Here is an 18119-nt window from a genome sequence, read left to right as displayed (position 1 = left end):
CCCTTGTTGGACTTGATCCTATGAAAGACTGTGGGTCCAAGGGGCAACATGCCTCGACGAAGATTTTTAGGGCTAGCACACCCAAAACAAAATTTCACATATAATCTATCATTGTAAATCTTGATCTCTTATCATTAAGTCATAGATCTAATGATGGATATTTTGAGCAATATGTTTTCCATAGAAGGAAAGCCTATTTTAAGAGGGGATTGTATTATGAATATTGTATTGTGATGTGTTATCAAAGTTTGATAGCTATTCTAGATCTCATCGGTGCTACTCCTATAAGAAGCTTGCTAGTGCAAATATATTGTAATCTACTATTGATTTATGAATAATATATTGGACGAATTTCGGAGTATTGGTTTTTTTCTCTTGAAAGGGTTTTCCCTGGTGTAAATCACTATGTTGTGGTATGAATGATATTTATGTTTATTTCTATTAATTTTTTGTAACTATTATAATGATCTATAAAAGTTTTTGCATTACCCTCCTTTCAATGTTAGTGTAAGAAGTTGTTCAACTACTTAACTTCCTTATACTATGATGGACAACAATGACAATGAGTTGAGAGAAAAATATTATTAGATAGCTACTATTAATTGGTAAGTCTACAAGAGAAAAAAATACAAAAGTACAATTAGATGTATCTACTATTATATCTAGAATGAAGAAATATAAAAACATTGAAAGAGAACTCAAGAAGAAAATTAGATAGCTGAATGCATCCACAACACCTAATTCGCTACTCCTTTACAAGCAGTTGATGGATCAATCACTCCTCCTATGACTCTTTCTCAAAAGGAAGCCTCAACCTTGTAGAAAATCAAGTGTATGAATAACTCCACAAGGATTAGATAAGTGATCAATATGATCATGGGTGTAAACTAATAGATGAATTTGTTACCTCTAGGGCACAATTTCAAGGGTTAAAGAAGAAAGTATAAAACCTTATTGAAGAATCTTAGGAGGCACTAACCTACCAATAGTAAAACTCCTATGTTCCATGGATTTAAAGGTGTTGATAAAAGATAAACTATTGGATGATAAATCAATAGATTGTCCTTTCCTATGGTCAAATCTTATTCAATTCAAATATGATATTATGGGGAAATTTATCATTGAACTAAATGATGTAAAGAAAGATAACATGAAATGTTATAAGCATGAATTACTAGATTCTTGTTAGGGCAAATTTTCTATTTGGAAGATGAAGTTATTATTCATATTTTTAAATATCATTTAAAGAAAAACCTAGCAAATAGACTAGAAGCTTCACCTTACAACTTCAATGTAGATTCAACGCATGAACTAATGAAGATTATAGATGTCTTGAGGACATTTGAAAATGTAGAAAAAGGAAAGCTAATTATAGTTCATAATTGAATATGTTCATGAAACGAAGCACTTCAAAAATTTTATTCTAGATGAATCTAAGAAAGACTTTCTCAATCTATATGTAACAATGTTCATGGAGTTCATGAGAAAATAAGTAGAAAAATATAAATTAACATTGGAAGATGTGATGCAGAGAGAAATACAAGACTCATATTCCCTTGTCTCTCAAATAGGCTACACCATAACTCATATACACAAAACCTGGGAATAAACCTTGCCTTTGAAAATGAAACAATACAGAAGACTTTGTCCATCATAAGAAAATATATGAATTATGGTTAAATGATGTGAAATTGATAATGATTAGCATGAACAAACAATTTCAGAACACATATGCAGATATTGAAAACAAATTTGGGAATGTGAAGCAGAGAGGAACATATGTCTGAATTCCAAGCTTGAAAATGCAAGACAATGGATCTAGGCAACCTTATCTTAAAGTTATTAGATGTGGATGTTGGAAAAAAATTTAGGATCAGGATGTCGTTCTGAGTGTCTCCCTGAAATTTCATCAAAAAGGTGTCAAACAATCAGGCTAGACGATCTTGTCCTACCTTTTCTTCTTCTATATCTAATGTAGTTTTGTGTGTCTCAATTTGCACGTTTCAGATCTATATTTGGCATCTCTAAAATTTGACACTTGCACACACAAAAGAGGAAAAATGTTGTTGGGTTGATAGGGGTTTGCCTAGGTCAAACCTCGGGTTTGGAATTAACCCTATGATGAAAATGTAAAGTGTTCCTTTATGAGGTAAAGACTAGATTCAGAATTGAAATGTTATACCTTTATGAATCTCCTTTGTCTTGAAGTCTTCATGAAAAGTTTGACATTGTCATGTAGGAATTTATGGATGCCTTCATAAGAATTTGATCATGGATGCCATCTTGAATGCCTAAAATATGAATACTTGATCTCTCCTTCAATGCTCTAGTGATGCTTAATTGTTTGCTCACTTGAATTTGAATTCTGTTATAGAGGAATTGAATTGGAAACTTGTGGAGAGATGTTTTAAACGAGGGGATGGGAATTTCTTTTATACCTATCCTCCTGAAATGTGTTGAAAATTACAAATAATGTTGACATAGGAAATCATTTCCCACTCAACCTTTTATTACCGTTAGAGGGTTCAAATTTGGGCTCTTTTGATCTGGGCAAGGGCACTAGGAGCCCTTGTCCAGTCCATTTGGGTTGAACAAAGGTCCATAGATCATAGAAAAGAATGAAGATCATAGATTTAACACTAGCGTGAGTAGAACCAGACATAATTAGGGCATAGAAAGCAAAAACACCAAAGTGAGGCCCAAGTGAGTATGAAATTGTATACGAATACAATTTATGACGATAGAGTATGATAAATCAATAAATCATCCGTTCCTTTAGTCAAATCTTATTCAATTCAAAGATGATGTTGTAGGGAAATTTATCATTGAGCTAAATGATGCAAAGAAAGACATCCTTGACATCAAATGCGATATACAAGAAATACTAGATTCTTGTTAGGACAAAGTTTCTATTTGGAAGATGAAGTTTATATTGATGATTTGAAAGATCAATTAAAGAAAAACCTAACAACTAGACCAGAAAATTCTCCTTGCAACTTCAATGCAGATTCAATGAATGAACTAATGAAGATTTAAGATGCTTTGAGGACATTTGAAAATATAGAAAAAATGAAAAGCTATTAAATATAATTCATCATTGAAAGTATATGAAATCAAGCACTTCAGATCTTTTTTAATTCTAGATGAACCTAACAAAAACTTTCTTAATCTATCTCTAACAATTCTCATGGAGAACATGTTAAAATAGTTAGAAAAAGATAAAGTGATAGTGGAGGATGCTTCAACTAATGCCATGGAGGATTGAAACTACAACAAGTTTTAATTTTTTATATTTGAATCTTAATATGACTTTTCAAATTAAGGTGTTGATGCCTTAGAACTTTTGTCAAGTTTTAACTGTATTTCAATTTCTTTGCTAGAAAATGATTTATATTTTATCTCTAACATAGGATTTTTTATAGATCAATGGCTCAAGATTACTGTATTATTTAATGTTTTATAAAATATGCACCTTTGACTGTAAAGTAATCTTGACAAAGAAATTATACTAAATTTTGTTAGTATTCTCTATAAAGCAGTCTATTTCTCATTGTAAGGGATGATTGAAAGTTCTTCATACTAGTTGAACTTTTGAATGAAGATTTTATGCAAATTTTGATCTATTAAGTATTTATGGATGTATGAATCACGAAATGTGATTCTAGACGTTAATGATAATTTTTTTTTTTTTACACAATTGAATTGACAAGCATCGAGACTTCGATGATAAAAGCATCAAAATAATTGACGAATACACTAATATATTATGGAAAAGTTTTTATCAATCTATTCTACAAATTGACAGACTGAATAGAAATATATCATCCCGTTCCTCTGAATCCAATTTCCTTTCTATCCAATATTACAACACCTGCGATGGCTTACATAATGTCTCTATCATTAGGTCAATTGTGGACTGCTGCGCCTGCTACTTTGTCTGTATTCTTCAGGTTTAACCTAATACTTAGTTGAAAAAACAGTCAGTGGGCGTCATGGCTGAGCTCGTAGCAGGGAGATTGGATTGGATTTGACCTCTCCTATCTTTCTCTGTTGACCTCCATCGTATCTGTAGCTCTCTATACATGATTGCCATTGGGCGGAACCTTAGCATAATAATGATGAACATCCATAAAAAAAAGTCATCCTATCATCCTCTTCGATTTCTTTGGATTTCCTTGTGGATCCATCTAATTGTGAAGAGGTGTCTCCATCGATTGAGCTCAGCCATGACACAAGCGGTGCGTGGCTGTTTACAGGACGGCCGCCATGACCGCCCACCGTGTTTTATACATATCTATCCATAGCCTCTCACTCTTCCACAAAAGAATAAGCAAAGGCAGAAGAAGAGCAACAAGAAATAGTATCAGTAATAATGGCAGTGCCAATAATCAAGTTGGGAAGCCAGGGTTTTGAAGTATCAGCACAGGGGTTGGGCTGCATGGGCATGTCTGCCTTCTATGGCCCACCTAAATCTGAAAATGAAATGATCTCCCTCATTCACCATGCTGTTTCCAAGGGCGTTACTTTTCTCGACACCTCTGATGTTTATGGTCCTCACACTAACGAACTTCTCCTCGGAAAGGTAGGGTTCTTTAAATTAAGTGTATGCTAATCTGATTTTCACTTTTTTGTTCTTTATTCTTTTCTGATTCTCACATTGTTCCACTTCAACTTGCGGCTTTTTGACTTGATTTGTAGGCACTAAAAGGAATAAGAGACAAAGTGCAGCTGGCCACCAAGTTTGGAATAAGTTTTGTAGGTGGGATAAGGGAGATTCGTGGGGATCCTGCGTATGTCCGTGCTTGCTGTGAAGGGAGTTTGAAGAGGCTTGATGTGGATTGCATTGATCTTTATTACCAACATCGAATCGATACCAGAGTTCCCATAGAAGTCACTGTATGTGCTTTACCCTGCTGTGTGTACACAGCACATCTATGTATTGTGGATTTGATTACTAAATGATTGTTCTTATGGGTGTTAGTGTTTTACAATTATTCAATGTTATTTTTTCCTCCTTACCTCCTGCTTAGATGGCAAAAACCAGGGGTATGTGGTATTTTACCCAGTTTCAACACTATATCATATTTTACTTTGTTTCAACACTTTATCCTGTCTAATCAAGATTTAAACTTGGAGCCCTGCGTGGTAATGTCCAATACATTTTCAACAATTGAACTCATCTTCTTTAACCATATACATTCTCATTTGGATTTTGTTAATTGAACCATTATATCATAGATTAGGACTACACAGCTATACAGTTGTATCTTAGAGGTAAAGGCAAAGCTGCGTTTTAGGTCACAGCCAAGCCAGCAGATTCCAAGGTCCTGCTTGTGGCTTAAGCACGGAGCGTTTTTAGGTTCTGTGTTACTCATATTTTTTAGGTTTTAGCCTTGTGACCAAGCCTCAAGTGTAAGCTGGACATTGCCAATCAACCTTCACCAAGGGGTGCATGATTTGAACAATTAATTTAGCATAGCACCCAAGTTAATACTATGCATCTATCTTTTTTAGTCTATATATATATATTTTTGAGGGTTTTATATTTAATCTATAGAACTGTTCAGTTATGCAATCTAGGAGCATGAGCTTAAGGTTGAAATCTTTTCAGTTGAGAACCAAAGACTAAGGGGTATCCATTCCACCAAAGTTACCCAAGATACAATCTAGGCTTCATCCTTTATGGTATCAGGGCCTTCTTAAATTTATGATAAGATTTTGAACAATGCAGATATAAAACAATTTACACAAGTTTGCACAGCATATACCCTGGGAAAACCTTCCAACTTGAAGGTTAAAAACCCAGCAACAAAAAAAACTGTGATTATATTTATCAAGTATAGGTATGTCTTTACAAGAATGCTTCATTCCTTTAAGTTTATTAATAGATCGAATCACCCTAGTCTGCTGTATATGCAATCCGAACTGCTGTAAGATACACGAACTGCCAAAGGATGAATTATCTTCTTCGATCTGACTAGAATACAATGTGCGATCTCCTGATGAAGGAATATGATCTGCTGTAGAGTGAATTCGGACTGCTGAAGGATGTATTTGGTCTGCTGAAGGAAGTATTTGATCTGCAGATTGTATGTCAATTCATCGCCAAGGGAGGAAGGTTCAATCTTCCTTTATACTTATCGGAGGTGCCCCTTCACCAAGGGTCGGCACTCTTTGAAACATCACGACCCAATACAAGAGGTGGCGGACTTCCAAGTCAGCCCCATTGGTTAATTGATATTTAGCAAATGCTAATATACATATACCGATTCATAACTACATTTGCATATTTAATACATATTTAATTTTTTAAATCGGTTTTATAAATGACTAAGGCCAATAGGCCAATTAGACATTTGTATTGACTATATCGGCCTGAAGGAATCCAACCATAGCTACATTATCATTAAAATTCCCTCTTAGCTAGGGAGGAATCCTTCTCGATCTCAGTAGTGATATCCACCATGGCTACTCCCAAAAGGTGGGTCCATCATGGCTACTCCCATGAATGGAAATGCAAATGAACACAAGTGATTATCACAGAATCACTCAACGTGATGTCGTCATCTCATCGTGACGTTCACCATGGCTACTTCCAGAGGGTGAATAAATACAAGTGCTAAGTCATGGAGTCTCTCAACATGACATCCACCATGGCTACTCCCAGAGGGTGGATCCACCATGGCTACTTCTAGAGGGTGGAACAAGGGCTTTCACCTCAAACTTCTCTCTCACAGAGAAGAATGCATTAACAAGGGCTTGCACCTCAAACTTCTCCCTCACAGAGAAGAATGCATTATAGTACATCTCATGAAATCATTGATGCTGAGACTCCCTCTCAGCAAGTGCCTCATTCTCCACAACTCCAAGTTTGTCTCGAAAATGCACAAACTTCACTTTGGCAAGGGGCTTGGTGAGAATGTCAGTTGTTTGTTCATCAGTATAGATATATCTCAATTGAACAGATTTCCTCTGTACCATATCTCTGATGTAATGGTATTGGATCTCAACATGTTTTGTTCTGTCATGGAACACTGGATTGACAAATAGCTTCACACAGCTTTGATTGTCACAATGAATAATAGTTGGCTCCAATGTTTGTCCAAACAATCCTGCAAGGAGCTTTTGAAGCCACACTTCTTCTCGAGTTGCTACACATGCTACAATATATTCTGCCTCTGCCGTGCTTAGTGCTACTGAAGACTGCTTCCTGCTACACCAAGAAATCATAGTAGATCCCAAACTGAAGCAACAACTAGAGGTGCTCTTTTGATTAGTAACACTCCCTGCCCCATCAGAATCAGAATAGTTTTGTAGATTCAGGTCCACACTGGAAGAATATTTCAAGCCATATCCAACTGTACCACGCAAGTATCTCAAGATATGCTTGGTTGCAACTAGATGTATCTGCCTTGGTTCACACATGAAATGACTAAGTGCACTCACTGCATAGCAAATATCCGGTCTAGTGTTAACTAGATACATCAAGTATCCAATCGTTTGTACATAGTAGGATCCACAAGATCTGAACTAGTTGCAGATTCACTCAATTTCTTCAAGTTAGTTTCCATCGGTGTAGACATAGACTTGCAATCTAACATTCCAAATCTCTTCAAGATGTCAATGGTGTATTTTCTTTGACTCAGGATAATCTCATTAGGCCTTTGCCACACTTCCAAACCTAGAAAGAAATGCATAAGTCCTAGGTCCTTCATCTCAAATTTTGAAGTCAACTACTTCTTGAATCTAAAGATGAGATGTTCTTCCACAGTAAGAAATAAGTCATCAACATATAGAACCAAGATTAAAGCTTCACCATTGACTATCTTGAAGTAAAGATTTGGATCAGCATCATTCTTGCAGAGACCCAAACTCACCAAGTATTCGTCAATCCTTTCATACCATGCACGAGGAGCCTGCTTAAGGCCATATAATGCTTTCTTCAAGTTACATACATTAGACTCTTTCCCACGAATTACGAAATCTTCAGGTTGCTCAATGTAGACCTTTTCTTCAATTACACCATTGGTAGCTGTCTTCACATCCATTTGATGTAGCTTCCATCCCTTAGTTGCTGCAATGGCAATGATGGTCCTGATGGAAGTGTAGCAAGCAACTGGAGCAAATGTTTCTTCATAGTCTATTCCTTCTTTCAGAGAGAAACCGCGTGCCACAAATCTAGCCTTGTACTTCTCAATGCTTCCATCAGCTACATGCTTAATATTGAATAGCCACTTGGAAGATACAACTGACTTTCCTTCAGGTCTAGGTACAATATCCCACACATCATTCTTAATAATGGATTGATATTCTTCATCCATAGCATCTTTCCATACTTGCTGATTTGAGGCTTCCTCAACACTGGAAGGTTCAGCCTCAATAAGATTACATATCAATGCAACATAGCTAGAGAATCTCTAAGGTCTTCTACTTTCTATGAATGTGCCTTTAGGAGCTGCAAACTTTTCTACCTCCTGTATAGTGTTCCTTGCCCAAAGAGGTCTCTTTTGATTCACAATAATATCTCTAGGCCCATCAGTAGGATCCAAGGGTTCAATTGGATCAATATTCTCAACTGGTTCAGGCAACTCCCTCTGAATCTCAGGAGTATGATCAATGTTCATGTCTTGAGGAGTCTCTTGTTCTTCATCATCTATTTCCATGCATGAACCTTTAGATTTTCTAAATGCAACATATTCCTCAAATGCAACATCTCTGCTCACTTCTATCTGTTTCTGACCGTTAATGTAAATCCGGTAGGCTTTAGAGGTTTCACTGTAGCCCACAAATATTCCTCTCTTGCCAGAAGGTTCCAACTTGGTTCTTTTGTCTTTGGGTACATGGATATACACTGGACAACCAAGGCTCCTCAAGTGACTGACATCAGGCTTAATCCCTGAAAAGGCTTCTTCTAGAGTCATATTTTGCAATATCCAATGAGGACATCTATTCTGAACATACACTGTTGTTCTAGAAGCTTCTGCCCAAAGAAAGGTTTGAAGGTCTTGATCATGGATCATGGCTTTTGCAGCTTCAACAATGGATCTGTTCTTTCTTTCTGCAACCCCATTTTGCTATGGGTTGTAAGGGACACAAAACTCCCTCTTGATTCCTACCTCAATACAAAAATCACGAAAGCTTCCAGAGGTGTATTCACCTCCATTATTAGACCTTAAAACTTTAATTTTCTTTCTAGACAAGTTTTCTACTCGAGCCTTAAATTCTTTAAATCTACCTAGGACTTCATCAAACTCTTTAGACCTTAAGAAATAAATCCAAGTCTTCCTAGAGTAGTCATCTATGAAAGTTACATAATACAAAAATCTACTTAGGAATGCCATTGACATTGGACCACATAAATCAGAATGTACAAGATCTAAAATTTCTTTTGACGTACTTTCACTGCTATGAAATGGACTCTTAGTATTTTTACCCATAGCACAACCTTTACAAGTACCATCATGTACATGACTAAGTTTAGGAATACCTTTAACCATCTTCTCCAATGATGGAAGAGCCTTGAAATGTAGATGCCCAAGTCTTCTCTGCAATAGTTCGCTGGAATTGGAAGAGTCATGTAGAAGAGCTTCAACTGGATGAGTGGAAAGCTTGTACAAACTCTCATGTCGATTCCCGATCACTCGTGTAGTCTTGATGCTAGAGTTCTTTGGCCATGCAAGAACTCTCCCTTCTGAAAATGCTACTTGATAACCTTTGTCCTCCAAGGCTGAAATGGATACAAGGTATCTCTTGATTCCTGGCACGAACAAGACATCACTTAGATGAAGAGAAATTCCAGATTTTGGGTTGAGTGATGTAGCACTAAATCCTTTCATTGAATAGTGTGCATCATCTCCAATGATCACTTGAAGCTTAGACTCCCTTTCCACCAAATCCGAAAGATGTTCTCGATAGCCTGTGATGTGTCGAGAAGCTCCACTATCAATTAGCCAAGTGTCACTATCCGTGGGAACATTACTTGATAAGGCATATATGAAGAGGAATCCATTAGAGTTGTCTTCTGCTTCCTTTTGAGTTGAGACTTCATTAATGTTTGCCACTTGTTGCTTAGGCCTTGTCAAACAATCTCTTGCATGGTGACCAAACTTGTCACATCTAAAGCATTGAATGTGGGAGAGATCTTTCTTCTTCTTCTTCTTTGAATCAGGTGCAAGGTCTGATCTTTGATCTCAATTCCTCTTGAAATTGCCTTTTCTCCAATTTCTTCTTTTCTTCTTAGTAGATTGAGTGGTAAGGACATGAGAGTCTTCATTTTGAGAACCTTCGACAATTCCCCTTGCAGCCAATCTAGATTGTTCTTGAATGCAATCAGCACGAAGACGATCAAACTTAGGCGATTTGGATCTCCCACTTATACTTTGAATAAATTGCTCCCAAGAATGAGGAAGGCACTTCAATGCCAACATGACAAGATCTTTACCTACCACTAGACCTCCAATAGCGCTTAGTTGATCCCTCAGTTTTGAGATCTTCATGAAAAATGACATGATTGATTCTCCTTTCGCCATCTTGACTTGATGAAGTTGTTGCCTCAATGCAAGAGCCCTACTTGTGTTGTTGATCTCATATAGGCCTTCCAAGGTTTTGAACATGTCTCTTGCAGTTGTCATCTTGGAAATCAGAGGCACTAAGTGATCCCTCACGGAGTCAATCAATATCTTTTTCGCTTTTAAGACATTCTTCTTGAATTGAAGTTTCTCCTCTTGATTTTCTGGCTCAGATAAATCTTTCTCTTCCACAAACTGAAGAAGATCATTTTTTTCAATTGCAATAAGAACTCTAAACTTCCACGAAGTGAAGTTTGAAACACCTTCAAGTCTATCTTCGACCTTAAGACCGTTCACCATTTTCAAGGCTTTGATGTTCCTTCTTGAAGGTGAGAGATGAAAGAGAACTTCGTTGTTATAGGGAAATCTGATCACGATCTTCTCAAACCCTCTCTGATACAATGTTAAATTTATGATCAGATTTTGAACAATGCAGATATAAAACAATTTACACAAGTTTGCACAGCATATACCCTGGGAAAACCTTCCAACTTGAAGGTAAAAAACCCAGCAACAAAAAAACTCTGATTATATTTATCAAGTATAGGTATGTCTTTACAAGAATGCTTCACTCCTTGAAGTTATATTAATAGATCGAATCACCCTAGACTGCTGTATATGCAATCTGAACTGCTGTAAGATACACGAACTGCCAAAGGATGAATTATCTTCTTTGATCTGACTAGAATATAATGTGCGATCTCCTGATGAAGGAATATGATCTGCTGTAGAGTGAATTCAGACTGCTGAAGGATGTATTCAGTCTGCTGAAGGAAGTATTCGATCTGCAGATTGTATGTCAATTCATCACCAAGGGATGAAGATTTGATCTTCCTTTATACTTATCGGAGGTGCCCCTTCACCAAGGGTCGGCACTCTCCAAAACATCACGACCCAATACAAGAGGTGGTGGACTTCCAAGTCGGCCCCATTAGTTAATTGATATTTAGCAAATGCTAATATACATATACCGATTCATAATTACATTTGCATATTTAATACATATTTAAATCGGTTCTATAAATGACTAAGGCTGATAGGCCAATTAGACATTTGTATTGACTATGTTGGCCTGAAGGAATCCGACCATAGCTACATTATTATTAACAGGCCTTGCACTCAAAAAGACTTGATACCTAGTGGGCTCATTCATAACCATTCAACTTCACCATCAAACCAAAAACCCATTGACAATTATATACTTTTTAATCACTTAATATTACAAATAAATTATTGAATTGATGCATTTTTAGGTTCATGATAGTTAAATGTAGGTTTTTCTTCTAGTGAGCTGAGCACTCTGCTACACTAGAATCACTGCAAGTAGCCTACAAATTGTTACTCTCTCCTCGTTCTTGAGCACTGGTTATTTTGCAAAGCTGCATGTTGACAATGTGGGACTAATTCTTTGCCCAGGGATAGCAGCCAATGAGGTGCAAGCTTTTAGTTTTCTGGATGGACTCCTTTGTCCTTCTAAGCCTCAAACGTTATCCAACTCTAATGGATTTGGTAAATCTGGAATTAATCATTCGGCTAGGGTGTTTCTGCAACAAAAAAAGGATGTATATAGACTAGCGATTACTTTCTCTAACTTGTTTCAAAATAGGTTTGTTATTAACCTTTTTCATTGAAAGCAGCAAACACTTATTGCAAAATCATTTTCCTTCTCCACTGTCTCTTTTGATTTTGGGCTGGGCTCAAACACTATTCCACTTTTCTTAGGTACCACTTTTAGAGCAGGGAGAGAAGTGAAACCATTTATCTTGCAAATATTGAGTTAACCAAAGCTGCAATATTTTTCTTTGTTGCTTCACTTTATTCATCTACTTTGTGGATGTTATAGTTGTTGATATGATTATAATTGAACATCGACCTTGCCTAGCACCCTTGGTCTTCTCTCGGCATAGCCTAGCACACTTGTAGCTTCCTCTTTAGCTTCTTTTTCCTTTAAATGACTGTTGTCTAGTTACCCTGATGATTTGCTTGGTTCAGTCAGTAATATGTGGGAAGATTTTGTCTTTGCCACCAGATTTATCCATCTAGCATGAGTGGGGTCTTATTATAATGTCCCTTATTGGGTTATACCTGATTTCTGCCCAAGGCAACAATTCCAACTATACAATCTGTTTTTAAATAGTGTTCTATAACTAAATCATATAATAGCTATTGAACTTAATCATAAATAAACAATTAACATTAATGAAATGATGAATAACATCTCCTATTTGGATCTATTCTATAGTTTCACTTCCAACAATCAACCATTTTAGGGATTGGAGGGGAAAACATGATAGGGCGCCTGGAAACTGTTCACCACAACTAAGCCGAGGGGCACGGAACACCCAACCAAGACAATTTGACCCCTTGGCCCACAAGTGGCAGGATCTCCTTTCATCTTCTCAAATGAAACCTTCTCCCATTTATATCTTCCATTGTGAGGGAGGAGTCACACCTCTTCATCATGTCTTCCCTTGGAAAGAGTCACAACCTTTCACAATTACAACCCTTCAAAAGTGTATAACTCTTCATCATTTCTAGCCTTTGAAAGAGTCCCAATCTTTCAAAATGACCTCACTTTGAAAGAGTACAACCTTTCAGATTTTTTGCCTTTTGAAGGAGTCACTTCTTTATATTATTCCCATTCCTTTCTTCTTCCATTAATTCTTCTTGATTCACATACTCCATTCTTTCTTCCTTCCTCCTTCCATACCTCCTCTTAAATGAGCTCTTCCCCCTTTTACATATCATGTTTGAGGGAGTCACAACTCTTCATTTCATGCCTTTTGACCATTCATTAAACTTAATTAAATGTTAATTATATTATATTATATTTTTATTCTTTTATATATTAATTTTATTAATATTATTTATTAATAAATCCTATTTCAAAAGGAGACATTACACTTATTAGCCTTATCAAAGCTTAGACATTTCAAATAGAATAGCCAGACTTTGAAGAAAATATCCAACAACTCTTTATTTTGATGGCCATATCAGGGACATTACAGGGCATCAAAATAACATATTTTGATCTCCATTAGTCCATGTATGGTGTTACTGCTAACCAGTAGTGCTTATTACTGCTAACCAGTTGTGCTTATCTTCCAATGTTATTGGCATTGTTTGTCTGGCGAAGATCATATCTTAGGTCTTTTAGCAAGCATCACTTACGTTATAACTCGTTTCTGGTAGAACTGTAGTTTTGTAATTACGTACACACATATTGACGCTCTTTTGAGATATTATAGAGGCTAGGAAGATCCTTACAATATATAACATTTTCCACATGATTAGGGATTTCTTATTCCCCGACTGACTTTAACTCTTGGTTATGCTGATATCTTTCGATTCGCTATGTAAATCATATATACTTACTATGTTAAGCAACTAGAAATGGGCTACCTATGATGGGTAGTGAGGATGTTCTTTTGAGATGTATTATAGAGGTCAGAAAGATCCTTTCACTTTTTGTTGAGTCAGGTTTAAACACTTAAACCTTTCTAAGTCTTATTTGTTTAGATGATTTATTTGAAATTCTACTAGTTTTTCATTATGATCCATCTGTATGTCAGATGAACCACCTCAACAATCTCCTCGTTATTCTGAGTGTTTGGATTCATAGTACAATTCACAATATATTTGCTACTTTGATGAGCCACTAGCGATATATTGCTTATGATGGGCAGTGAGCACTGATAATGGCACTGACCACATCATCAAGGACTCTTATGTTTGCTTATACTTGTTTGTGATTTTTTTTTAATGATGTGGTGGAAAAGATAGAAGAATTAAGTTTTAATGCATGGCTTGAATATTAGATGGTGTTCGAATCTGGATTAACTGCTTGCTGCACTGAGTGCTTACCTTATAACACTGTATATTGTCTTCAAGTGTTTCAACCAAAGTTCCCAGACTCGGACTCGGCTCGCATTGGGCAAGTCCGACTCGACTCGTGACTCGGCTATGACTCGGCAAAATAAAAAAACCCTTGAAATTAAGAGATTTTTAACGATTTAAAACTTGTTTCATGCACCCATTATTGAATAAAGCCCAATTATAATGTGTGCTAGATTGTTATGCCATGAAAGGCATGCTGGTAGAGTATCTACTTGTTTGGGGCTTGTGTTTAGCATTTTCTTTGGCCGAATTGAAATTCTGGGAGCACCAACATGAGACATCATGAACATCTTCACTTGGAAACTTTAAGGAGTTCTTGTGTATGGTAGCATTAAATAGTGTGCTTGTTGAACTTAGGTTTTACCTTGGGACTATAGTTGACCTTGGTCTTTCTTGGACCTCTTAGTTTTTGGGCTATATATATGTTGGATGGAAGGGGGAATTGTGAGGCCATAAGGATTTGAAAATATGCTCCTCAGAGACATGTCCCTTGCCAAAAATAACCTTGTGCCCCATAGGGGGATTTTTTGGGATGTGGGGACAGGTAGGAAATGTCCCCAATTCACCCCCTTTTTTCAAAATTTTAAGAAACATCCCTATTGTGAGGTACTCACACATCGCCCCATTGCAAATGGGGACCCCCACTTTTTGCTTTCTAGGGTTAGCTCTTTTAGTTTTGTTGTTGGTCGTTTCAGTGTCTTAGCCTTTGCATTGAAGGGATTGAGTTTCTCAAAGGTCATCAAGTCAGGTGGATCTCCTCAAGGTGGAGTGAAGGAGGTCAAGTCAGTTGAGTGATTAGGGGTTATTTAGATCATTCCTAGGGCTTTTGTGTACTATCCAATCACGCTTCAAGTTGCTAAATCAAACCTTGGTTGAATGCATAGTGTCCTCCTAGGTCCTGTCCCTTACATTAAGGTCAAACCGAACTCACCTTAGAAGTCTGGAATGCCATCTTGATCCTGAAATGGCCTGAAATTTGACTAAGTCTGGAAATTTGAAGTATCCTCCAAAAACTAGATTTTGCATTATAACTCATGGAGGTCCGAAACCACTCTGAAACATCCTGACAATATATATGGAATATAACTTAAAGTATAAGAAGGAAATGCCACTTATACTTAAATGTTATATTCCATATATGAATCCTGACGGAGAGACTAACTTGTCAAACAACTTCATGTTTTTTTTTGTCTTTTGCAAGTCAAAACATTGACCTGCCGTGGCGTGAGTCCTGGAGCTTGGACTCGGCGAGTTTTTCCACAACTCGCCCGACTCGCGATTCAGGTGAGTTATGAGAAAAACTCGCCGAGTCCGAGTCATGAGTTGTCAGAACTCACCGAGTTTGGCTCGACTTGCCAACTCGTCAAACTCGCTAACTCGCGGTGAGTCTGGGAACTCTGGTTTCAACTTTCAGGTGGTAAACTGTCCTTATGTTTGGCTTTCTATTTTTATGCAGACTTGTAAAATTAAATTTTCATAGTCATCTCTTATACATTTGCTCTTTGTCTTTAGCAAGTTGGATGGTTTAGTAATCACTACTATTGATTCTTATCTAAACATCACCCTTTGTTCATAAATTTTATTAAATGCATTATTATTAATGATACCAAGTTTCCACAATCTATAGTGAATGCATTATTATTAATGATATCAAGTTTCCACAATCTTCAGTGAATTATTACAGATGCTTCTCGATTAGATTGTGTAGAGAATTTCTCTTGAGCTCTCTTTATCATTCTGATGATGGATCACAGAATGTGATCTAAAACGTTGATGCAAAAAATTCTCTATACAATCTAATCCACAAGCATCTGTAATAATGCATTACTATTATTTGATACTATGGTTGCTTGTGCAACTATTACAGATTGGAGAAATGAAGAAATTAGTTGAAGAAGGGAAAATAAAGTACATTGGACTTTCTGAGGCTTCTGCATCAACAATTCGAAGGGCACATGCTGTTCATCCTATTACAGCAGTTCAATTAGAATGGTCCTTGTGGAGTAGGGATGTAGAGGAAGATATTGTTCCAACTTGTAGGTATGTGGTTTTTGACTGTTAGAATTTTTCATCTTAAATTGTCTTATTTTGAATGACTAACACTTCAATTTTTACTTATAGGGAGCTTGGTATTGGAATAGTGCCATATAGCCCTTTAGGCCAAGGTTTCTTCTCTTCTGGAGCAAAGTTGATTGAAAGCTTAGCAGATAATGATAGTAGAAAGGTATTTGCATCCATTGAATCCTCTTTGCATTAATGATGATTATTGAAAATTATAAATGTTCTTTATTCACAAGGCCAAATTTGTGAGTTCATTCTCACCAATTCTAGGTTTCTTTATATTATGGCAAGTCCTTTCAACTCCCTGGGTCTGTGTGAGTACATAAGGAAGGGTACCTGGCTAAAAATGTTAGTTTTGTCCTTTAACTTGAATTGTTTTGAAGTAGGAAATTTTGAACTTCATTTTGAAGTTTTTATTACAAAATTGTTTTCACATATTTTTAATTTAGATGATCTTTAATTTTGTCAAAGTACTATATTTGCAGTATATGCCCAGGTTTACAACAGAGAATCTTGAAAAAAATAAGATTATATTTGAGAAGCTTTCAGCTATTGCTTCAAGCAAAGGGTGCACCCCAGGACAACTTGCACTTACTTGGGTTCAACATCAAGGAAATAATACTGCACCAATTCCAGGGACAACTAAAATCAAGAACTTGGAAGAGAATATTGGTGCTCTTTCTGTGAAACTCACATCAGAGGAGATGAAAGAAATAGAAGCCATTGTGTCCACTAGTGGTGTTCATGGAGATAGATATTTGGACAGGAATTTTACATGGATGCAATCGGAAACACCTCCTCTCTCTTCATGGAAAGGCATATAAGTAATTTTGGTAGTGCTATCATTTTATGACTAATTATATGCAAGCTAGATAAGTGTTACATTTTTGCTCAAAGGACATAGCTTTTTATTATGCACATTGGTCTATAATATATTATTGTTGTGTATTTTGAGGTATCAATAAAATTGTGTGTATTTTCAAAAATATGTGATAAACAAGGCTATTCTTATTTTCTAAAAGGGATCTTATATTTTTTTTCCAATAATATTTTTCATTTGGAAGATGTATTTAAAAGACATAATTCCCAAAATAGAGTCTTGAAAATTCATTTAAGATCTATAATATCTATCAACATGTTAACATTAGAGTAGATAGGGCTGCAATATCTTACTTCTAAAAACTATGTTGTAGGTGATCTACTTAATGGAGAGAAATTAAATTTGACAACTATTGTTTTTAAGGATAAAATATAAAAGTTTTGATCACCTATACTCATTAAAGTTTTAACCAAAGAAAAAGTGTTGATTTTCTATAGCTTAATATATAATTGGTAATTTTATAGATTTAGATATAATTAGTATTTAATTTAAGCAAAATATATATAAAATTTTGTTAAAATAAATAGAGGTTGTCTTTTTATTTATATTAGAAATTGTATAATTTTGTGTGATATGAAGGGCATGTTTAAAATAAATAGTCTTATATATTAATTTGTATGAGTTCTTATATCATTATATTTATAAAAGATATCAAAAAATTACATGCAAAAGTCTAAGCAAGATCATACTTCTAAATATTACAACTAAAGAAA

The 18119-nt window shown here is 35.9% G+C and overlaps 1 protein-coding gene across 1 annotated transcript; it reads left to right on the top strand.

Annotated features, from left to right (window-relative positions):
- The first annotated feature begins 3874 nt into the window (after positions 1-3874).
- LOC131063040 (probable aldo-keto reductase 2) lies at positions 3875-17547 on the top strand. Its single transcript, XM_057996807.2, has 5 exons — positions 3875-4582; positions 4699-4896; positions 16333-16505; positions 16587-16689; positions 17012-17547. The coding sequence occupies exons 1-5, from the start codon at positions 4373-4375 to the stop codon at positions 17348-17350; spliced, it is 1023 nt and encodes a 340-aa protein (XP_057852790.1). The 5' UTR covers positions 3875-4372; the 3' UTR covers positions 17351-17547.
- The last annotated feature ends 572 nt before the right edge of the window (positions 17548-18119 follow it).

The sequence above is a fragment of the Cryptomeria japonica genome, chromosome 1, assembly GCF_030272615.1.
Source record: "Cryptomeria japonica chromosome 1, Sugi_1.0, whole genome shotgun sequence".
Lineage (NCBI taxonomy): Eukaryota > Viridiplantae > Streptophyta > Pinopsida > Cupressales > Cupressaceae > Cryptomeria > Cryptomeria japonica.
The sequence above is the reverse complement of the archived record's forward strand: the minus strand, read 5'-3'. Positions and strand labels throughout refer to the sequence as shown.

Bases quoted from the DNA above. Each gene is read 5' to 3' on its own strand.
- LOC131063040 (XM_057996807.2), top strand. From the start codon at position 4,373: ATGGCAGTGCCAATAATCAAGTTGGGAAGCCAGGGTTTTGAAGTATCA. The intron at 4,897-16,332 runs GTATGTGCTTTA...CAACTATTACAG, and splicing joins GAGTTCCCATAGAAGTCACT to ATTGGAGAAATGAAGAAATT. The intron at 16,690-17,011 runs GTATTTGCATCC...CTATATTTGCAG, and splicing joins CAGATAATGATAGTAGAAAG to TATATGCCCAGGTTTACAAC.